The following is a 24,612-nucleotide window of genomic DNA, read 5'->3' on the forward strand; positions in this document are numbered from 1 at the left end:
AAGTCCATAATATTGTAGCCAGTTTATAATCTTAAATGGAGAGAAGAGGGTTTTTAAGATTGAAACAGGGAACCAAAATGTTTTTCCACAGTGCTTCCTAACCCACATACAGAGCTTCTTCTTCTATGCGACGACGGCAGAAAAACTAGAATTGGCCAAGAAATGGAAAACGTAAGAACTACCCTCGACAGAAGACTGGGTGAATAAACTAGCTGATCTTACCAAGATAGTCAAACTGACACTAAGAGGTCTTTCAAGAACAATGGGGCCCTTACCTGAACTATTTACAAAAGGGATTAAAAATGGGGAACCAAGTGTATCAAATGAAGAGTATAGCTCTCCTTTTCTGTATTAACAATGTAGATTGCATGTATCTTACTGTCTTCAACTTTTCAATTCTGGAAAATAAAATAAAAACTTTCTATAAAAAAAAAAAAAAAAAAGAAATCTACAAAACCATACCACTTTGATTTTTGTTGGGTTCTCTGTTTTGATGCTCCCAAGTGAGCACTGCATCAGGGGCTCCCATGTTGTCTATCATAAACTATTCCCATGTGATCAATTAGGGTTGAATCCCCCCCCCCGAGCAATTTTCTAAAGTTCTGGGGGAAGAAGAAATAGTAAAAATGGCTGGTCTCTCCATCATATCTCTTCAGCCTGAAAGACTGTCTGAGGTTCACACAATCACTTAAGAGGAGGCAACTCCTGCCAAATGAACCTCCCCCCCACTCATTCTTTGGTTATCTTCAAAGGGACTCCTAGATCCCTGTTTGTGACCTCGCAGTCTGCAGTGAGATAGGCAGCAAGGTCTTTTTAAGTGATGGCACCAGGGCTATGGAATGCCCTCCAGAGGGAAGCTTGGATGTAGCCTATCTCATCTTGCCTAAACCTGAGTATGACATTTTGGCTCGGCTGTGTGCTTTTACTGACAAGACTGATCTCATTTTTGTAATTTTGGATTTCAGTTTGACTTATCTGTTGTATTGTTCTGGGGGCATCTTGAGGATCTAAGTCAGCCTTTCTCAACTTTTTACCATTGAGAAACCCCTGAAACATTTGTCAGGCTTGAGAAACCCCAGAAGTGGCACAAGTGTGCAGAATATGATTGGGAAGCATAGCTGTGGACATGCCCACCCAGGGCCCCTCCCCTTCCCATCCCCTCCAGGCCCATCGCTGGCTATTTTCGGAGGGGTCAACATGACCTTATATGGTCATAAATGCAAGCACCGAGTCATGTCTGACCCTTGGGGTGACGCCCTCTAGCGTTTTGTTGGCAGACTCAATACAGGGTGGTTTGCCAGTGCCTTCTCCAGTCATTACTGTTTTATCCCCCAGCAAGCTGGGTACTCATTTTACTGACCTCAGAAGGATGGAATCATAGAATCATAGAATCATAGAGTTGGAAGAGACCTCATGGGTCATCTAGTCCAACCCCCTGCACTATGCAGGACACTCACATCCCAATCGCTCATCTACTGTAACCTGCCACCCCCTTGAGCCTTCACAGAATCAGCCTCTCCATCAGATGGCTATATAGCTTCTGTTTAAAAATTTCCAAAGATGGAGAACCCACTACCTCTCAAGGAAGCCTGTTCCACTGAGAAACCGCTCTTCCAGATGTTTAGATGGAATTTCTTTTGAAATAATTTCATCCCATTCATTCTGGTCTGTCCCTCTTGGGCAAGAGAGAACAATTCTGTTCCATCCTCCATATGGCACCCTTTTAAATACTTGAAGATGGTTATCAGATCCCCTCTCAGTCATCTCCTCTCTAGACTAAACAGACCAAGCTCCCCCAACCTTTATTCATATGTCTTGGTCTCCAAACTCCTCACCATCTTTGTTGCCCTCCTCTGGACACGTTCCAGTTTGTCAACATCCCTCTTCAACTGGGGTGCCCAAAACTGAACACAGTACTCCAAGTGAGGCCGAATCAGAGCAGAGTAAAGCGGTACCATCACCTCCCGTGATCTGGACACGATACTCCATTTGATACAGCCCAAAATCCCATTTGCCTTTTTAGCCACTGTCATACTGCTGACTCATGTCATAAGACTCCTAGATCCTTTTTGCACATGCTACTGCCAAGACACCTCTCCCCATCTTATATTGGTTTATTTGGTTTTTCCTACCTATATGCAGATTTTTCCTACCTAAATGCAGGTTTTTCCTACCTAAATTTAGATTTGTCCCTATTGAACTTCATTTTATTCAGTTTAGCCCACTGAGTCAACCTTGAGCCGGCTGCTGGGATTGAACTCCCAGCCTCATGGTCAGAGCTTCAGACAGCATGTTGGCTGCCTTACCACCCTGCACCACAAGAGGCTCATATATATGGTCATATCACCTGATAAATGTTTAACAAATTTATCTCTCTCTCTTTCTCTCTCTCTCTCTCTCTCTCTCTCTCTCTCTCTCTCTATCTTTATATATATCCACTCATTCAGGAAACCCTTCCAGGGCTGTCAAGAAACCTCAGGGTTTCATGAAACCCTGGTTGAGAAATCATGATCTAAGTGATCAAAAAGGCAGGACATAAGGTCCTGATGTGGGAATACCTGGTATACCACACCGTAGGAGAAATACACAATTTCTTTCCTTTGTGCATTATTCTGGAAGCATAAGGCTGTGTTTTCTTTTTTGGCACTTCCTCATTACTCCAAAAGACTTTCTCTGTAGTTTACTTAACATAGTGATTAATCCAGACCTGCAGGTGACCTGCCTTTTCAGGGCGAACAAGATGTGTTAGTTGCTTCTTCTCATTTTCTCCACCATAATCCAAGCACTTAGGCACAATCAGGCTTCACTTCAAACTCAGCTGATTACTAATCATATGCACCATCTCCCAGCACCAACTTTCCTTTCTCAAACACATTCCTTTGGGGGTTTTTGATACATTTTTAAGCCTTGTGTCCAATGTTTGCACAGATTCTTACCAGGCATGTGTTCTAACGTCCAGTTACCACTTGCTGAATTGCCTGCAAAATGTTCAAAATGTGAAAATGCAGCGGGCATTTTTTCTAAAGATTGAATGTGCTCCACAGCAGAAAGCAACCTGCACAATGAAAAATATATACCCATGTCAAGATATTGTAAGAATATTCAGTTACCAAGGCCAGTGCTGAAAAACCTGAGACCTGCAGTTCCCTGTGTCCTGCACAATCTGTGTCCTTCCAACCAACCATGGTCCACATGACAGACCGTCCCCCCCCCCCCCGAGTTCCAATAGAGCGTCTCATTTTACAGCCCGCATCAGAATGAAGAGGGAAGATTTTTAAAATTAATACTATTTTATTTTAACCATGTTTATGATGCATTTCCACCCAGCATAGGTGGAAAACAATCAAAAACATTTAAAATATTTAAAGATTTTAAATATTTATACATAAAAAAATTAAAACAATTAAACAAAACCCCATAAACACATTAACAGGAGGGAGTGTCAATGAGGAAATGCCAAACAAAACAGAAAGGTGGCTACAATGATAGAGGGGGGACAGATGAATCTTTGTGGGGAGGGAATTACATAGGCCCCTTCTCCCCTGTGGGGGTGGAGTTCCCCCAAATCTTGCTTCCCACCACGACTCCCAACAGCAGTAGGAGGGGGGAAAAGGTCAGTCCTGTGATTTTACCATAGAATTCCCACTGATTCCTAGAGAGTCATGACGTTAGCTTCAATTTTTTCCTGCTGTATCTGATGGCTACCATCCCCATGTCCTTACACCCTGGCCTTCCACTGGTTGCCTAGCTGCTACCTAGCTAGACTCAGACAGCAGGGGTACCTGAACAGGACCATGGTGGTTGGATAGGTTCATACGGGAGTAGGTGTAGGTCTTCAAGCATATGATAGGTCCTAATATATAACTGGTGAACTGGTCTTAATTTAGTGGGCTACGAGTTATATGAGGCCACTCTAAATATAACCACAAGGCAGGCTTGCCAACTCAAGAGGGGGAAATTTTTGCATATTTGAGGGTGGAGCTTGGAAGGGCAGAGTTTGGGGAGGAGAAGAAACACAGCAGGGATGTTTCCACTAAGTCCACCCTCTGAAGCTGCCATTTTCTCCTGGGGATCTGACCTCTATAGTCTGTAGATCAGTTGTAATCCCATGAGATCTACAGCATCCATCTGAAGGTTGGCATCTTTATAAGGAGGTGGCAGCACCTAACCATGCATGTTTTTAAAAGACTTCAGGTGTGTAGGTGTAGGTGTGTCCTGGATATGTGATTAGGATCTTTCAAGCCACTTAAAACTGTTGTGTATGATGGCATTCCTCATCGCTGGACTGGCACACAGTGCCCAACTACCCGTGGCATCCACCCTCTGTCTAGGCTTAAGCAAACCAGACACCCTGGCACTCTTGTCAGCCAGGAGACAGGCTCAGCTGCAGTGACCTTGACGTGAACCCCGCTCTCCTCTTCCCCCCATTCCATTGTATTGCTGATCAAGTGATCAGCAGAACCAGTTTGCTTTAGGACTTCCTTGTCCCAGTTCTTTGTCTTCTATCTATGACTCATGCTAGCCACTCTGCCAGAAGGAAACATCCCACATCGAGAGACTAGCTAGTCTCTAGAGGCCCCTGGAAAATTCCTCTTGGGACCCAATGGCTTCTTTTCTTCTAAGCAATTAACACCCATCTTGATCCATCACCTAAATCCATCAAGATCCATCTCTCTTTTGCCTCGCCCCAAGCCAGCCCATCTTGCGTAAGTTTCCAGCACGCATAACCCTCCAATAGGGAATAAAAATCCCTGCCTGGCAAGCCAAATTGCCTCCTGGAACCTCAGCTACACCCAGACTGCCAGTCACTTCACTGGTCATTCTGTCTCTGTCCTCCTGTCTCGCCAGAACTGGTAAATATCTCTTCCATTGACTCACTTTGCCTGGTCTGTATTCATTTCCACACTTTATTCACCCCTCTGGCTCTTCTATGTTAGTTTGATGTCTTTTTTCTTTCTTTTTTGCTTTGTGTTGCAATAAAGCCTACTTATTATTTTTATTTAATATCTGTTGCCTGCCTCGAGTTCTTAAGGGGTCAATTGCATCGGAAACATAAGTGATTTCGGATCCTACGCTGTTACCCAACCTCTCACTATCCATTCCCTGCAAACACGTGCCTCAACACACATTTTGGGTAACAAAGTGCTTTTCAGCTCTTCTTCAGGGTTGGTGAATACATGAGAAAACAACAGAAAGGTGGCTTTAATCAAACCCGCTTGTACTAGGTTTCTGGATTGATTGATGGCCATGCAGGAAGGTTTGTTCACAAGTGAATGTCAAAATGAACCATATTGGTGATTTATAGCTTCAAAGAAGAAGAAATCCATTGTAATTAGCCATTGCAATCTTTCTCCAATCTTCAAAGTAGCCACACTGGGCTGTTGATTAAATTTTGTCTTTAAAGCAGAAAAAAATCCTACTCAGAATCTCTCCTGTCATGTCTAGTCTGTTCCATATGAAAAAGGAACAACTTAAAAAATCGAGCACTTTGAAAAAATGTCTGCCTGCCAGGTCTCAGCCTGATATTGCTGCCTCTACCTTTATATGCAAAGAGAGAGAGGGGGGGGGGCATAGATATGGGGGCAAATATCAGTGATTGTGTGACATCAGGACTCTCTAGGAATTGCTGGAAAATCTATGGTAAAACCACAGACTTTCCAGTGATTCCTAGAGAAGGTGTAACTTCTGGATTTTCCTCAGAAGTGATGTAATGCTGACATATGCACAAACACACAGGATCCCTCTCCCCAGCCTCCTGCTGTTTGCCAGGGAATACGAAAGAGTACACTGTGGGGTTGCCAACCTCCAGGTGATTTTCAGAGCTCTCCTGAGATTACAACTGTTCTCCAGGAGAAAACACTGGTTTGGAAGGTGGATTGTATGGCATTATACCCCACTGAAGTTCTTCCCCTCGCCAAACCTTGTCCTCCTCTGGCTCTAACCCAAAACCTCCCAAAGTTGAAGTGTCTCAATTATATTCTTTGAAGTACTTTTTAACACAGCAGAATTTAGCTTAGAGAACCTTGATGGGTTCCAAAGACAATCAACCGGTGTTAAACAGTTAACAATATACACGCATGTACACTCACACACATAAAAGGAAGGAGAAAATGAAAGCAAAATAGAAGTAATTATGTCTTATTGCAGAGATCATTACAGAGAAAGAGAACAGAATGTATTTTTAACTCAGAGAGAGAAAATATATCAAAGGCTCTGAAAAGATTTTCATGCAAAAGAATGCTGCGTCGTCTTTTATAATACACAGATCAGCACACCGATTACTGTTTAGAAAGCATGGAGACAATGAGTTCACCAAACGCTTGTTATGTAAAATCCTTTCTAGATCCAGCCTTCAAAACTTGGGGCCATGTACATGAAGGGGTGGGAAAAGGCTGGGTCTCAAACGGTCTTATATTCCACATATAGACTTGAGAGGCAAGCATTGTGCATTTGTCCATACCATTCATGCCCCATTTATCTGAGTGCTTTATGTGCAGCTGCTTCCACACTCAATGGACAGAATTACTGCTTTGGCGAGACTGAGCAACCCTCTGTTCACGTGCATGTTTCTAAGGTTGCCAGCTCCGGGTTACAGAATTCCGGGAGGTTTGGTAGAAGAACCTGGAGGAAGTAGGGTTTGGGGGGTAGAGGGACCTCAGTGGGATGTAATGTGATAGAGACCACCCTCCAAAGCTGCTGTTTTCTCCAGGGAAACTGATTTCTGTAATCTGGAGATCAGTTGTAATTCCGGGAGATCTTCGGGACCCATCTGGAGATTAGCAATGGTACATGGTTACCATTTTGTAGAAAAGCCTGCCTGCATGTTTCACAGAAATTCTGACATGAGGAGAATTTCTTCCTTGCCTGCTGTCAGAGAAGTGTGTAAATCCGTGTTATTCAGGAGGGCTTTGCATAGCTAAAGCTCAGTATCTTAGATTCCAAGCTAGACTTTTTCTGGGTGCATTTGTTTGTATTTGGTTAGTACTATTTTGGGATTTTAAAATTTGTATTATATCATTAGGGAGTACCATATAGCCAGATTTCATCAAATCTCAGAAACTAAGCAGGGTAGCACTTAGATGGGAAGAGATATCGAGGAAGACTCTGCAGAGGAAGGCAATGGCAAACCACCTCTGCTTCTCACTTGCCTTGAAAGCCCCTTGCCACAGTCCCCATAAATCAGTTGCAATTTGATTAGCGCAGGGGGTTGGTGCAGAGTGCAGAGGGTTGGACTAGATGACCCAGAAGGTACCTTCTAACTCTATGATTCTATGATGGCACATATACCATGAGTTTATATGTCTTTTAGTAATTTTTGATGTAGGTCACCTTGTAGTCCCTTGAAGGGTGCTAAAATGTTTGAATGAAAAAATTCAGTAGGATCCGCCTATCCACCAAGAAAGGGGGTTCTATATCAGCAAGACCAGTGATCCTACAGGATAGAGATAAATTTTGGAGATGGCTACTAGGTTCTTCAGAGATCACTACCCATGTGGTGTGTTTTAAACTATTTATGTAGATGACAGTTTGTATTGGCCTAAATGACTGTTAATAAAGGTTTGATCTACCCATGCAGTGTGTACACCTCTTTTAAACACAACAAGAGAAATGAACTCAAATGAATAGCTGTGTTGGTCTGAAGTAGCACAATAAAATCAGAATACACTAGCACCTTTAAGACCAACAAAGATTTATTCAGGGCGTGAGCTTTCGAGTGCAAGCACTCGAAAGCTCACGCCTTGAATAAATCTTTGTTGGTCTTAAAGGTGCTACCAGATTCTGATTTTAAAGAGAAGTAAACATGCAAGTCATGGAAAACAATGCTTCTCTCACACCACATTCATATATAGACTATGTGAAGCCAAAGGTCCTTTTCAAAGTAGAGTTGCCTGTTCCCCTCTAGCCACCAGTGGGGCCTGGGGAGGGGGGGGCAGGGCTGCCAGATCCAGACTGGGAAACTCCTGGAGATTTGGGGATGGAGCCTGGGGAGGACAGGGACCTTAGTGGAGTACAAGAGTCTATCCTGCAAAGTATCCATTTTCTCCAGGGGAACTTATATCTGTGTAGGGGGTTTTTTTTTTGGGGGGGGGGTGATCCCCAAATCCCAACTGGAGCCTGGCATCCCTATTTGAAAGCCAAAAAAACACAAAACACCCTGATTCCTGGATCAATGCCCATCTTATTTTGGGAGGAGTTTTTCCAAAAAGAACTTGATATGTTTTATGCAAGAAAGGAACAAGACAAATTCAAAGCTCAACCGGAAAGGGGGGAGAGATTCAGCATTCACTTACTATGACCTAAATTTAGCCTAGCCCAACAACTGCTGCTGAAAACCACTTTCATTAACATTTTGTCGAATAGGAAATTAATTCAGCAAACCGTGAACACTCTCAAATATTGGCATTTAACAGAACGTGCTTGGAATCTCAGAATGGTTTTGTACAACCATGACAAACACCTGCAGAAAAAGAGCTATACAGATGCCATGGCAAAAGAGCTGGATTTCAATAATGCCCAAGGTATTAATGTTTTCGTTACGAATACATGCACAACATTTCAAACATTTGCAGGTGCAGTACCAAGCACACAGCCAAGTCCTTAGTACCTACCTAGGCATTTCTAAAAAGCGACAGCATGCTACGTACAGAGTATTAAAACATTCAGGCATGCTGATCCTACTAGTCACAACAATGCATCAATACTACAGCGTGATACCTTTTGTTTATTTCTTCTGATGACTAAGGGAGGGAAAGGGAGGGAAGGAATGGATTAATGCCTGTTATGAAAGATATTTGACATTAAAGTTACAAGATGCCATTAATGGACACTCCATGGCCCAGTATTATATCAACACCAATAGGCTAAGATGCCTGAACATCACAGGAAGACCCTGTCCACGTGTCTGCAAACGGTCCTGGTTCATAAAAGCAGCCATTGGCAGCTCCTGAAAAGCTGCTGCTGACTGTTGGGGCATCTCCAGAACTATCCCATGCAGGAGGGAAGAGGAGAGGGCTGGGGAAAGAATTGGCCAAAATGGATCTCTTTCCCTCTCATACAAGTTCTAGCTCTCTGACGTGGATGCCATTTTGGTTGCATCAACTGAATTTTTGAATCCCACATGGGATATTGTTCACATAGCTATGCAGAGATCCTGGGGGTTTGCCACTGGGAAAACCCATGTATGTATTTGTGAGTTTCCTCAACTGGTCAAATAGAATACCCAATCCCACTGCCTGAAAAAGGGGGGAGGGGCAAGGCTGAAACTCTTCTCCACAAGCACTGCAGTCACAATCTGAATGGGACACCAAAGGCAGAACTGAGAAAACCTACAGGCCACCAGTGACTATTACTCTCAGGATAGAAGTCCCAGACCCGACCTGATTATTCCACAAACACACTCTCCTGGAGCCATTCTATGAATGGTACCATTTACAGCTGCATTCAGGATCTGATTTCTTTCTTCACATATGTAATTTATTAAAAAGAAACTGGATAGGAGTAGCAATAGCAGACATTTTAAATAAATGCATTAAGGCTACAAGGTTTAATCTGTAGATTAATCAACTAAAGCTTTTGGCCCCAATCCCAGAAAATGTTAATTGAGTTTAAATCCCACTGAAATTAAGGAGGTTTAAATTGTCATGACTAACTTGGAGCAATTTCAGTAGGAATAAAGCATTTAAAAAATTCTGGACTGAGGCTTTAGTTGGTTAACGGGTAAGGCCCAGTTCTGATCAGTGGGGCTGCAAATTAAAGTCACACAATTAATTTGTGGGATTGCTTTACAGTATTAGAGAATGAAGACCATTCCTATAATGATTTCATTGCTCGAAGTACTTCAGATCATAATGCTGTAGTGTTGCCAACTGGCCTGCGGAAAGTTGTCTTTAATAAAGGCTAATGAGCTGTTATTTATAAGGTGATGTTACTTACCTCAATGTTGTGAAAAGCTTCAGCTGCCCATTTCCACCCATTAAACCTCTATTAAAACTATAGGATATGTTTCTGCAGTCCACTTGGCAAGTTTATCAAGCTATAACCCTTAAAATAGCTGTATAAGGGAAGTCAATATTGTAAAAAAAGAGATTTGAAGCAGGAGCAGAGTGAAAATTTGACTAAGGCCACCAAGTGAGTTTGTGGCTGAAGTAAAATTTAATCAAAGCTCTTGGCAATTATGCATGGATATGTATGTACCCAATATACCATTGCATTATAGATTTTTAGCTGATCCAAATGTACTTAATTGTGTCTTTCAAATTTTTATATCTTACTTTTCTTAATCTTATTGGTTTTATTGAGTTTTTAGATTATGTAAACCACCCTGAGATGATATGTCCAAGAGGGGTGGTATATAAATCCCTAAATAAAATAAATACTAAACATACCAAATGGGTATACATATACTTGATGATATGTACCTTTGTTTGTGAGACTACGTCTTCCATTATGTTCCCCGAAGGACAGTATCACAATTAATTAATAATAATCAATAAATTAATTACAATTTTATATATGATTCAGAAGAACATCTATAACTATGCTATCCTGCCATGTTGTATCCATAGTATTGATCTAATTGTCTTACTGCCCTGAGTTCGTAATAGTTTTTGTAGTCAGATTAAAGTGGCAGACAGAATCTCTTGCTCTCCTTTTTTATTTTTAAGCTATAGGCCATGGTCTACAGATGACTCCCTAGTCTATAGCTGAGGATAGTGTTGGGCCATATGAGTTTTTCTATCATTTTAACACAAGGTTATTGATAAAGCAGCAATCACTAAAAAAAGTCCAATGTATAATATTTTCCTGCTCAATAATGAAATATGAAACATTTTTATCAATGTTGATTTTGTTTTATACATACCTTTAGGAAAACAAAATCATCCATTTCTTCAGTTTCCTTTATGATAGTCTCTAAATTTTCTTTTGCTGTGTCAATATATTCTTGAAAAATAACCATCTGTTCATAGAGATACTCCATCTTTGTGTTCTTTATTTCTTCAAACCTCTGTGCCTTTTGGTCATGGTGTCCTAGCACTGTCTTGACAACATTTTCATTTTGCTCTTCCAAAAGCTGCTCCTTTCCTTTACAATTTTCCTAGATATAAATACATTATTTTTCCACATTTTGGAAGCATAACATTCAACTACTGATCACTAGGTATTTTAGAGCTGCTTTCCTTAGGTCTAATCCTTCAGCACATGAAAGATGCTATTACCAGAGTGCGTTTGTGTGCTACAAGACAGGCCTTGAAAAATGAAGCCACTAAGTTGAAAAATTCAGGCTTAGCCATCCGATCGGGTATTTTTTCTTCTCTCTGTGCATCAATATAACCATGGTGATGGCTGCCCAAGAAAGGAGGTATCACTGATAACAATGTTGAAAAGTACAAGACCCAGGACTGAGCCCTGTGGCACCGTAATGCTCACCTTCCAGAGTTTGTTTCCCAGCATAAAAAGGTAAAGGTATCGCCTGTGCAAGCACTGGGTCATGTCTGACCCTTGGGTGACGCCCTCTAGCGTTTTTATGGCAGACTCAATATGGGGTGGTTTGCCAGTGCCTTCCCCAGTCATTACCGTTTACCCCCCAGCAAGCTGGGTACTGATTTTACCAACCATGGAAGGATGGAAGGCTGAGTCAACCTTGAGCCAGCTGCTGGGATCGAACTCCCAGCCTCATGGGCAGACAGCTTCAGACAGCATTTCTGCTGCCTTACCACTCTGCGCCACAAGAGGCTCTTTCCCAGCATACCACAGGGAAACTGATGAAACCCATCATTACAAGGCACTGATGCCTGGATATTCTATCAAGCTGCTCAAGAAGAGCAGTACTCACATCTTCACCCTGGTCAGGTGGTCTGCAGCAGAAGCCAACAACTATGCTCTTTGTTTTTCCCTCCCTTATCTTCACCCAGCTACTTTCCACTGGAGTGTCATTCTCCACTTTTAGTATTTCTTGACAAGCAAACTCTCTCTTCACATACAGTGCCACTCCACCACCTCTTTAACATTTTTTTAACAACTCATATCCATTCACGACTGCATTCTAGTCATGGGAATCATTCCACCAAGTCTTGGTAATGCCTACTAAAACATATCTCTTTGTTTGCACATGAAGCTTAAGCTCTTCTTTTTAGTGCCCATGCTCCTGGCATTGGTATACAGACACTTTAAGCCTCTTACCCTTGGTTCTATTTGACCTGTCCTTACCAGGCGCACCACTGTTATTTGCTCTCCTACATAAGGTCCCTACAATGGACATCTCCTTCCCCTTATGGCTTCAGTTTAAAGCCCTCCATCCCTCTTGCAATAATTAATTTTAAAAAATCCTTCATAATCACTATATTCATTCAGTTTGGAACTATTACTTATAAAAGAGAGTGTAGTGCTGACATCAGTATTGTGAAATACAGGTGAATCTGATTTAAAGGGTGTGTATAAGTTGATTCCCTCCCCGCCCCCCAGCCAGTCCATAGTTCACTAATGCCCTCCAGCCTCAAACGATCATTCGTATGGAAATATTTTAATACTGGGTAAATGGAGAATACTTAGCTAAGAACTATCTCAGTCTTGTACAGAAAGAAAATTTAAGCTCCTTTCTGTTGAAACATTACTTTTAAAAGTCATGAACATTCAAACATAAGCTCTGGAAAAAAACTAAAAGCATTAAATGAGAAGAGAGTGCAGATATCAGACTTACCTCGAGGGTATTGAAAAGGGCTTCTATCTCACTGACAAACCCTTCAATCTTCAACGACCTTTCTTGTAAAACATCTAGGAATCCATCCAATTGACCCTACAATTTAGAATTGTTAAATATTTTTTTAATCGAAAGAGAAAATGAATGATTTCTAATTGTTGTCTACACCAGCTATGAAGAAACTGTATGATCGATAATTTTTAAAAACAATCTCAACTCTCTCAACATTTCCACAACACAAGGCTTAGGCCTGCCAGGATCCTAAGGCTAAACAGGGATCCTGAAGCCCCAACATTGGGGATCACTGCATCACATAGTATCTGACATCGACATTCAGTTGAGGAAGGTTGACGGGAACATAAGCAGCATGGTAGGACCAGGGGGAAATACAGACAATTATTGGGAACCTAAAAGAGGTAGTAAGTAAAGTAGGAAGCACTGTTCTCGATAATTTCAAGTTATATTTTATTTAGCAATTAGCAATGAAAACTTTCATTGATTTAATCTGATTAATTCACTAATCATGTATTTGGGTAATAGGTGGAAGTAAATTATAAATTGGAGGGACTGAGAAAGAAAGATGTGCATTTTTTAAAAAGCCATCTTGACTCATTAGGAAAGAGAAAACAAATGCTTAAAGATGGCATTTTTCTCCCAACAATGAGTGGTAACTTTTGTTTATTAAGTACAAATTAACATTTTGATAATGTGCACATTTTTAATACGTGATTCATCAATCAGTTAATTTATTTAAAACCAAGATCAGAATCTCAAAAGGCCAGTTTCTCTGTCTCACACACACACACACACAACCTAACCTGCCTAGCAGGGTGGTTATGAAGAGAAAATGGAGAAAGGAAGAATGTTGTAAGCTGCTGGAGAGAAAAGTATAGTAATGAAATAAATTAATAAATAAATAAAATCTTCTGAAGGTAAAGGGACTCTGAAATGGTGTTCAATGTGCTTACCCATTTTATTAATCTTTAATCTGTGGATAGGCTTGTTTTTCTCTGATTTTTCTGACCCCTTCAAAGGTTAAAAGTGCCCTTCAAAGGCTGAGCTCTTCAAATAATGGAGGCAATAGTCATAAGTTATGCCGTAGCCCTCCTTGACCTTCTTCTAGAGCACTTGGCCATCTGTTCCTAAACTGGGAGTGTTTCATAAACACCCTTGCCATTAATCAGATTTCTATACACCCAAAATGAAGGTTGAAAAACAAGGCTAGAAATTAGCATTGGTGTCATCTTATGGATTATAAAAGGCATACTAAACTGCAACATTAAATTGAGAGTGCACATATGCACACAGGGGGAAGAGTCTGCATTTCCAAGGTGAACTTGTGTTGCACAGGAAAATGTTAACCATACACAGACGCGCACACATAAATGACAGTCCTAAGCATATTGTACTGATGGCAATGCTGAAGTGGCCAGGATTCCTTTACCTGGATGTCTCCTAGAAGAGCCCAATATAAGAATAGCAGAAAACATTAATGGGGGATGGGGAGGGGAAGTGCTGATTGAAAGTCACATTGAGTACTTCGTAGCTAAATTTCATTTTTGGCTCTCTCTGCAAGTCACAGAGCCAAGAGATGATGTCATGGGACACGCTCATCCTCGGAGCAAGTCCTTGGACTCTGGAGAATCCACTCTAGGGAATGAAACTGAAGCACATGATTCATATTCTTAGTAACTGATTTACCATTCACAGTTGTAGCATTAAAGCTCTAGTCACGGAGAAGGTATTAAACTCTGATGAAAATCAATGGGAAATTTATATCCAACATCCATGGGAATCCATGGTGTAATGGCTGTGGGCTAGGGTGTCCCTAGGTCAAAATCTTCAACCTGTGGATACCATGCAATATTTCCTCAGCCTCCATTTTTTGCAACTATATTATGCTATGCTATGGTCACTTAGCTTTTATACTTTTTTGGATCAGATTTAAATTTTACATCACTGCATCTCAACCTGTACTTCTTGCATCTCATAGCCCCTTGAACCCACAGTTTATCTTTTTTTTGTACAAAAATAATTATAACCCTGAGGATACTGAGGATCGACATAAAGCACCTGAGCAAGGGGGCTCTCTTGTGCAAAAATTTATGTTGAAGTCACTTTTTAAGTCTTTAAGGTGCCACAAGACTCCTGTTTATTTTTGCTGCAAGTGATTTACATGGCTAGTGTTATAGTCAAGTATGCCTATTAAAATGGTGTATATAGTCCTGCCAAAAGAGCTACTGTGAACATCAAACTCATCAAGACACTGTCTTTAAGCCTAAATTTAGGGTTGTTGTTACCAGAATAAAATGGAGGCAGGAAACAATGCTGTAAACTACTTTGTGTCGCAACTGGACCTAAATTTCATGGCAAGTGAAACTTGTACTAAATCCCAAATCTTTATTTGCTCTCTCCCTATCCTTGCATATATTCCTCTGAAACACAAGGAAGGTAATTCCTGTGAGAATGCCGGAGAGAAAGTGAACAGTGTTTGCCACTTACCTTTAACTCAGTCACACCAGTGTCTAGGTTTGTCACACTGTGGTCTTTATGCTCTCCCCAAAGCTTGTCATCCGCAGATATGGGACACTTGCACTTGTAGCAATAGGTATCTAATGGTGCCAGCTCTGTTTCTGTCTGCAGAACCTCACTTTCTGGAGCATTCTTTGGTAGTTTTTCAGATCCCATCAACTCCTCTTCTTCAGCGTATGTACTAGCTTCTTTTTCATTTATAAATTCATAGCTGTCACTGATGTGGTCTAAAGATTTCCTGTCATCAAACAGCAGCTCTTCACGAGCTACCTCTGAGGCTGTTTCTTCTTGAAAAACATCATCTCGTGTCACAGTTTCATATCCCAGGAGCTCGGCCAGTTCTTCATCATCGCTGTATTCTTCCTCTTTTATTGAGTATAATGGGTAAGATTCAAAATCATGTGACAAAAGAGAGAAGTCAAGTTCCCCAAATGGTTTGTCAGATTTTGATTCAGGTGCTGAAAGTTGTTTTGGATCTTCTCTACTGTACACAGCTAGATCATTGGCAAAATTGTCTCCAACTGTTTTTTCATATGTTTGCCCCTCAGAATCCCAAGATGCAAGATGTTCATGATCTGAAGCACATGTGCCTTGCACCACAGGTCCAGGGACTGAAACAAAGTGTTCGTCTACTTGCCTTTCACCTTGCCAGATGGTGTCAACATGGTGGAATGTTTCAGGAAACTGATCGCCTTCTTCCTCAGTTTTTCTTACCACATCATTATCAACTTCGCCAACTTCTGTTATTTCTGATTGTTGCGTCGGGTCAGTTGCAAGACCAGTAACACCCCTTGATTCATTTTGCACAGATGACTCCTCTTGATAAAGAGTCGCTGCGTAATCCAGTATCGGACTAGATTCTTCGTCGCTTGTTTCCTCTGGCAACACCTGACTTGACTCTGAAGAAGAGGGTTCTTCTACTCGGTTCTGACTGCTCTCATCTCCGGTGGCCCCTGAGTGATAGAGCCTGCTTCCAAAAGGTATGGCATGTGTTTGCTGACAACTCACAACTTTAACGTCACTTACGATCTCTACTGGTCCCTCTACCAGGGCATCATTAACAATTTCTCTTGGTGACAAGGCCCCTGCTTGGACGGTTGCTTCAGATGGAATATAAACAAACTCACATTCCTTTTCATTTGATTCATATGCACCTTGCAAGTTGCTTAGGTCTTCTTTAACAGTCTGGTCCTTCAGAATATGTTCCTTTTGGGAATCTTCAAAGGAACTTGTCATTTCATCCTCTGGGGCACCATGTTTTCCATGCAAAGGCAGATCAGCATTCTTAATGTTTTCATCAGATGGATGTTGACAGCTGTCTTCCTTGGGCTCTATCTCTGCGTTTTCATACAGATCCCTATTCCAAGATGCCAAAACAGGTGGCCCTGCTATCACCTCAAGGCTAACTGACTTGTCTGGCAAGGGAATTAATGGAGTTTGGGGTAACATGCCATTTTCTGTTTTAAATAAAGGTGCACCTACTAAGTTTAGCTCCTCCTCTATCTTTTTGTCACTCCTCTTAATAGAATCAGTTAGTTTGTCTTCATTCAATGCCTTGGAGATATCTTTGTGAGTGTTTGTTGCATTTTCATGCCTTACCATTCCATTAAAAGTTTCATCCAATTTGCTTTCTAGTATGGAAAACTCCAAAACATTCTCCAGGCTTGCAGCTGGAGATATGGTTTTCTCACTATTTTCCTTCATAGTATCCAGTGGCTTCTGCACCTTCTGAGCAGATTCCTCTTCTCCTGTAGGTGTGAAGGAGTTGTCATTATTCAAAGTGTGTGTTCCCAAATAATCCATACTAGTGACATTTAAAATACTATCATCTTTGTTTTCTGGAACAGTTAAAATTTCCTTTTCATAATTTATACTAGCCTGAACATCTGTTTCTCCAACAAGTTCTTTTAATTCATTTTCTTTCTTTTCAGAGGTGGCCTTTTTAAAGTTGTCTGAAGTTTTTGTATCTGGCTTACAGATTGATGTTTTCAGACTGACGGCTAAATCTTCAACAAGATTAAATGGTTGGGTTTTCTGGGAGGATACCGGTTCCAAGCATTTTAATTTTTCTGGCATGTATATATCTTCTTCTTTATCAACTGAAGAAACAAGTATGGGGACGTGAACTTCCATCATCTCATGATCTTCAGAATTACTGGATGTGTCTGTTCCCTGATCAAGTTCAGGAGTAGCTATGGCTTTTTCTCTTGGCTTTTCATTATCGTTAAATTCCTTCTCTTTTGGTAGGTAGTTTTCTGGTTGTATCCAAGTTAGGTCTGCATGAGGTAATTTTTTTTGGCCTTGTATTTCTGAAACATCCTCACTACTAATTACAATAGCCTTGTTGGTAGTCTTATTAGAGTCTACTGACCTTGGCTGAATATTATTCATAGGTTCTGACAGGACAGTTGCAGAAGACTCAATCAAAATTAAATTAGGTGTTGTGGGAATATTACAGATATTTTCTCTGTCAGCAACCTCTGCTTGAAGTTCATGAGAAAGCTGTTCTGTTTCAAAATTCGTTGGAGAAGGTTGCATTTCCCTCTTAATTGCAACATCAGTCTCAGGAGGCAAGGCTGAACCACTTCTGGATCGTTCTACCAACAAACTGGGATCTTTGAAAGGAAGTTGAGTATCTACATTTTCTTTTTCTGCAGTCTTAGGAAATGAAGTTTGCATTTCTTTTGCCTCAGAAAGTAGGAATGCAGCAATGGAAAATGGCTCTTCTGACATGACTGTCTCAGGAAGACAAGGCTGGACTACTTCTTTTTCAGTAAAATCCATCATCACAGAATTTGATTGTCCCAGCACTGCTGACATGGAGGCGTCTGATGAATGGGAACAACTCCCCTCTTTCTCCACTATCTCACTGAGAGGAGATAAAGCAGACTGTTTATATTCTAACTTTTCAGCTTCAGACCATGGTGGCTGGGTTTCTTTTTGCTCTGCTTCATTCATCGATTCTGACGATGTAGAAACTCCAGGTTCAAGCGAGTAGCTCCTAAGCTCCAATGTTTCCTTCTCTCCAGGAGGCTGGGATAAATCTTGAACAGATGCAGATGTATCAGGGTGAATTGCTTCCATCTCCAATCCTTTTATTGGCTGCAGTAAATCTACATGTTCCGGCTCCTGTTGCAAGACTGGTGACTGTAGAGACTTTGAATGTTCCGTTTCCAAAGGTGTTTTCTCTTGATTATCTCTTTCCTCCATGGGATACAATAATCCCTGATGTGCAGGTGTTGGTTGAACAGTGGGAAGTAAATATTGAGGCATCTCCTGCTCGCTGAGCCTTTCCGAAGTATTCATTAATGTCCTGTCTTCTGGTTCCGACCATGCAGGTACAGGGCAATACAACTCAATATCCTCTTTCCTTCCCTCAGATGGTGCAGTGGCAAGCAAGTGAGACTCAGCATCTTGTACATCTCTTTTATCATCAATCAGTTGCTTTGACTCTTCAGTCAAAAGTGAACGAGACCATGTCTGGTCTTCTCCTGCATCAACAACAAATGGCAAAAACGTTTCTTTAGAAAGGTGCTCTTCAGAAGCAGGTGAGAAAGAAGGAGCTGTTTCTTTTACTGCTTCAGAAGCTACGTCTTCTGCAATAGACTTTGGTTCTTTGGGAACAATTTTTACACCCTGGGATAAATGAAGGGTCTCCTCCCTGATTTCACCCATGAGGAAGGCTGTAATGGACAATGGCTCCTCTGGAACTTGTTCTTGTTTCTTGGGGGAAAGGCATGGGTTTTCTTCTTTCTGTGGTTTGCCATTATAATCTGACAAAAGAATAGTTGACTGCTCTGGACTGGGCACAGAACTTTCTAGAGATTCTGTGTCACCTAGAGAGAACAATGAATGGATCGGAAATTGTTTGGATGCCTCATTAGATGAACAGCTTTTAATTTCTTGTGGCTCTGGGGCAGCAGAAAATGTGGGAGCTGTGGCTGAATAATGTTCAGCGTCTTTTTCCTCCATTTCAGATAAAATTAGATGGGCATCATCTGACCGTGGAGTCACAAATCTGTCTTTTTCCTCAACACTCAACCCTGGAAAAGACACATCGGAATGCTTTCTTGATTCAGACATGGACGGCAATACCTGGACATAGGCTGGCTCCAGTTCTGCAGTTGCAGGCTGACTAGGTTGCTTTCCCACATGGTCTGATTCAGGTGCTGCAATGTCAGGTGTCATTAATTCAGCTACAGAATTTTGTGTGATTAACAATCCAGTATCTGGGGCTGCTTGTCCTGTTGAATTGCCAGCGTTATCTTGTGGTTTTGTTGCACAAACCGACTCAGATAAATCTTTTGCAGGTGCAGGCAAATGAGGCTGGATTTCATTCACCGCCATCTCTTCCACTGAATGTGGTATATTTGACTTATTTTGTAGACTTGTAGATGATACTACTTGTGGCATTTGTTCTGTCTCCGTCTGTACTCTCTCCTGCTTTTCTGGCACATGCACAGGACCCAGTGAATCCGGGTGTGAAGGTTCAGTGATGCATCGGTTCATTATTTTATTATCTGCTTCGCCTACAGAATCTAATGCCCCTGTTGCTTCCATCTCCAGCTGGGATTGTACAGAGTCCTTTTTATTTGACTCTCTTGTTTCAGGTGTGACCGAATATGTCTTCTCAAGCTCTGCTGCTGCAGATAACCAGTGATCTCCTTCTGGGCCATCATCTCCGGAGGGATATGATACATCCTGAACTTCAGAATACAGATTAGTTTTTATAGATGGAAGGGCACGATTTTCTAACTCTGCTACTTCTTGTAGCCGAACAGATGCTTCAGGAGGAGGTTCAGCAGACAGAGGCAAATCAGGCCGGATTGTCTTCTCTTCAGCAACAGCAGATGCTCTTGAAATAGACACTAATTCTTCAGAGGGAGCTTTTGTGGTTGAGTCTGGCTGAATGTCTAATTCTGTCACGTCAGCATGTTGGACAGCCTCAGTGGGAAGCAGCATTCCTGAGATCAAAATTGCTTTCTCGGGAGAATGCAGACGACCGTCCTGTTTCGCCATCTGTTTAGCAGCGCATGGTAAAGTGGAGTCTGGCTGTTCTGATTGAAGCATTGCAGTTGCTACCAAGGACGGCGGAGTCCCCTGCTTCTCTGCATTGTCAGTTGGAAGAGATGAAATAGGGGGTGGTGGCTGTTCTGAGGTCTCGTTGGGTATTTCAGTAGATGGGAGCGAACTTACTTCTGTGTCTCTGAGATGTGATGGTTCTGTCCTCCCTGATCCCTGCAGAGACTTTGTAGGTTCAGAAATAACAGGCTCTTCACTTTCTGACGGTATCATTGCCACAGAGTGTCGGTGAACTTCTTCTCTTTGAGCTGTGAGGCTGGGGAGTGATGAATCCAGATGTTGAAATTCTAGCTGCTTTGTCTGATTCTCCACTTTATCCCCCGAATAAAAGACTTCTTGAAATTCCGGCTCCAGTAACGTGGTGACAGGTGCTTGTGTTTGAACACCCTTCCTTTCTAAATTCAGTTCCAACTGATCTTTTTCTTCTTTCTCGGCTTTACTCAAAAGCTGTGAGAGCTGTGGAAGTCCAAAATGCTCTTCCACACTTGGGTATTCCTGTATTTCTGTTCTGTGATTAGTGGAAGACAGATCAGGTAGCGTTTCAGCCTCTCCAGTCTCTGATTCTTCCACTGAAGGCAGCACAGGCCCGTGATCCGGCTCCGTTTGTAAGATTGTAGTTGCTTGTTTCTGTGCATCTTCCTTCTTTAAGTATTCCACCTCTGACTGCCTCATTTCTTGCTTTTCTGTTTCCATAACAGAATGTGGTACCTCTGCCTCTTCCGGCAAAGATTCTGCTGGTGAATTAGGAGGAATTACTTGCTTCCCAGTTTCTTCGGCAGAATTCAATAAAGCCAAATCTTTGCTCTCCAGTTTTGAAGGACACAGTTCAATATCTTGGCTTGCGATTTCAGCTGGAAGAGAATGTTCATGCCGGATAGCTTCAGACTTTATGATATTTGGGTACTGTTCATCCTGAGTTGCAGGTTCTGACAGCACAACTGCAGATGATTTGGTCTGGTTCTCCCCTTCATTAGCTGAGTAAGAAAATGGTCCAGCAGAAACAGGTGAGCACTGCTGAGTTATTTCCCTCTCTGGTGTGGACCTTGGTGCTTCTGAGATACGAGGAACTTCTACGGCCCCTGGTACACGTTGCTCCGTTGTCTGGTTCTCCGCTTCATCAATAAGGCTGGATGACTTTTTCGGAGTGATGCTGGTTGCTTCCGACTGCTTGGCTTTTTTCTCCACTTTGTCCTGATCACCTGGTGTAACAAACCCTGCACGTTCTGACAGTGATGTGTGGGTGACAGGTGAATAGGATTCATTGTCCAGCTTATTGGCTTTGCCAGCAAGGGGCGACAGAATGGGTGATGGTTTCTTTGAAGCCTTATTTGGAGTTTCTGGCAGAACAGATTTTCTCGTTACCCTCTCATCTTTCTTATAGGGAGCAGACACACCAGACTTTGAAATGTTTGTCTGCACAGGCTTGAGATTATAGCGTATAATTTCCTTCTTGTTATTCTTATCCCTGGTATCTCTTTCAATATGCCTTAAAGATACAGAAATGCCTTGCCTGGAGAATATTTTTGGTTGTTCGTTTGGCTTCCTAGTGCCAGCTGAAGGCAAATCTTTCCCATTCACCCTCCTGAAAATCTTTTTATTTCTCTCTTCCAACACTGCAGTGATCTGCTCAATCCGCGCCCTTACTGTCCCTTTGAGTGGGAGCTCACCCTTTTTCTTCAAAGCATTATCTTTTTCTTCTGGTCCTGGACTCTCTACTTCCTGTGTGATTTGTATCAAATAGTCTTTAATCTTTGACGGTTGTACTTGAAAGGGCCATGAATGTGGATTAGCAGGATCCAGTTCTCTTGTTTCAGCTGTTACTTGTGAGGACCTTACAGAAAATGCTTCTGTTTTCCTTTCCAGGCCTATATTCTGGTCTGGAAATGACGGCATCTGATCTAATGAGGTGCTTGTTTTCTGTGCTGCCTTTCCCTCATCCATGAGTCTCCCTGGAGGAGAATCCAGGTATGAGTTGTCCATACTATAAACACCAGACGTAGCACTGGTTTCTGAGGCTTGGGATGTGGAACATCGGCTTGAATTGGTCTCCCATGTCAATCCACCGTCTTCATTTTGAACAATATCCATTGTATCTGGTGACATAGTTTTCCCCCTTCCACTGTTCCGGTTAAGGTTTCTCAAACTGCTGAGGAAACAAATGGTAAGTCAAACTGTGACCTTCTCCAACAACAACAAAAAGCAAAAGCATAAAGACTAAGATATATCAAAGCATTCAATTCATGTATTAAATTAGGGTTCCCAGATCCAGGCCTGGTGATGGAGCCTGGGGAGAACAAGGACCTCCATGGGGTGCAATGCCAGAGAGTCCACCCTCCAAAACATCCATTCTCTCCAAGGAAGCTGATCTTGGTAGTCGGGAGATGAGTTGTAATGCTAGGGGATCCCCAGGTCTCACCTGGAGGCTGGCATCCATAAAAGGGTTAAATAATGTTTCATTTAAAATGGTGATTCCCAGACTTTTTCAAGCTGCCATCCCCTTGTCTTCCAGGCCACATTCCCAGTGCCACCGCCCACTATACACACGTACGAACACACACCTCTTTCCTGGTGTGAGGTCTACTGCAAATACAAAACTCACTGTATTGCCTACATTTTTTTAAATTGTTGTGTAGCAGCCATATTTTAGGCTGGAAAATATATATATATATATAAGTTCTTCGTTAAAGTCATTTGTAAAAACTACTTTGGGTCCTCACTGGGGAGAAAGACAGATAGGGAAAAAGAGAGAGAAGCAAACAATGGAAAATCCCATGGCCAGAGAAGGCCTTTCTAGCCTCCCAAAGATGGAGACATCAGGGAAAGGGTTGCCAACCTTGGGTTAAGTAATTCCTGGAGATCTGGGGTGGAGCACTGAGCCTGAGGAGGAGAAAGTGCTCAGCCCACCTTCTGAAGTGGCCGTTGTCTTTAGGAAGCTAAGTGGGGTAGCCCTGATTAGCACTGGATGGGAGACCACCAAGGAAGTCCAGGGTCACTACCACCAAGAGGTAGGCAATGGCAAGCCACCTCAGAACATCTTTCGCTAGAAAAATGCAGCTGCAGCAGAAGGAGGCAGACTACAGCCCCCCAAATTTCTCACTGCCCCAGATTTCTCACCATACCTCTACTGTCCACAAATTCCTCACTACCCCACCCCCTGGATCCTTCCACTGCCCCTGGGGGAGGCATACCACCCACTTTGAGAACTCCTAATTCAAAACATGCATTAAGGTTGCACTATAAATGCTATGGACATAAGTCTTATTGTACTCGTTTTACATAAATATCAGATTTAAAGTCTGGAAAATACGCTAATGTCACCTCAGTGCCCACTCAAGAATGAAGTGAGACAGAAAGAGAAAGGAACCTAGTCACCTAATACGTGTAAACTGCCCTTGTCCTTGGTGGTTTTAAAGGTAGTCAGGCATACAGACCTCAAATGTGGAGCCACCGTTGAATTTGGCACATAATGGAAGACTCATTCGGACATAAGATATACTCGTAGTAAATGCCAGTTTGTTTGAGTGTAGTCAGGATGGTGGAGAACCATTTAAATTTAAAAGAATCTCTCAGTATATACCTTTTTAGGCACCCATACAAACACACACCATGGCAGAATGAGGTTGGGTGGGCAAGCAAGGAAGACCATGCAGCCCTCCTTTCTTCCAGCATGTTCTTTCTCCCTTCGTCTGTCAGGGCATGGGGCCAGGCAAACCAAGGGCTGGGGCCCTTTTATCGAGCCAATTTGGCTCCTTGGTTCTTCCCTTCTTTACTGTTTCCCCCCACACACATTTCTATAGCTCTGTCCAAAAGAAAAGCATTCACAAAGGACTGAGTCCACAGAAACAATTAACAAAAACAAGAAGATTCCAACGATGGCGTGACACCCATAACAGATTGGTTCGTGTGGCAGATTGAGTGCACCAGCCACAGAAATCACAATGGAAGAGCTACTGGGATTTCTGTTGTCACTGTGCCTGACAGAACAAGGCCTCCTGATTCCTGTGGCCTGCTTCTCCAGCCGAGCTACCCAAATGATTGCCTAGAGCTATAATGTGTAGGGGCTTGACACACTGCTGGGCTTTGCTCTCTTCTAGCCGTTGGCAACACAGGAGGCGTTGCCTTTGCCTCCTGGACCCACGCCAATCTCAGCCGGGGCCAAGCTGACAGTAGCACAGGAAGAGGCTATGGGCACACGTACCTTGCTCAGGGCAACGAAGTACCTTGAACCGACCTAGATACGGGCAATCGATTTTTTGAGAGATTCTGCCTCCGTCTTGGGACTACAGATTTTTGCCTATCAA

General features: G+C 42.3%; 1 protein-coding gene across 4 annotated transcripts in view; it reads right to left on the minus strand.

The window, feature by feature from the left end:
- The window catches only part of CMYA5 (cardiomyopathy associated 5), a 65,819-nt gene that overhangs the window by 35,433 nt on the left and 5,774 nt on the right, over positions 1 to 24,612 (minus strand). Inside the window, exons 2-6 of one of the 4 annotated variants that reach the window (XM_077347309.1) lie at positions 15,200 to 22,454; positions 12,698 to 12,793; positions 10,862 to 11,095; positions 8,716 to 8,738; positions 2,937 to 3,055 (exon numbers count right to left, since the gene is read on the minus strand). In XM_077347309.1, coding sequence (XP_077203424.1) covers positions 2,937 to 3,055; positions 8,716 to 8,738; positions 10,862 to 11,095; positions 12,698 to 12,793; positions 15,200 to 22,454 — 7,727 coding nt within the window. Of the gene's footprint in view, positions 1 to 2,936; positions 3,056 to 8,715; positions 8,739 to 10,861; positions 11,096 to 12,697; positions 12,794 to 15,199; positions 22,458 to 24,612 lie in introns of all 4 variants that reach the window. The other 3 variants (XM_077347308.1, XR_013233060.1, XR_013233061.1) reach the window with 3 other exon arrangements.

The sequence above is a fragment of the Paroedura picta genome, chromosome 7 (genome assembly GCF_049243985.1).
Source record: "Paroedura picta isolate Pp20150507F chromosome 7, Ppicta_v3.0, whole genome shotgun sequence".
In the NCBI taxonomy this organism is placed as follows: domain Eukaryota; kingdom Metazoa; phylum Chordata; class Lepidosauria; order Squamata; family Gekkonidae; genus Paroedura; species Paroedura picta.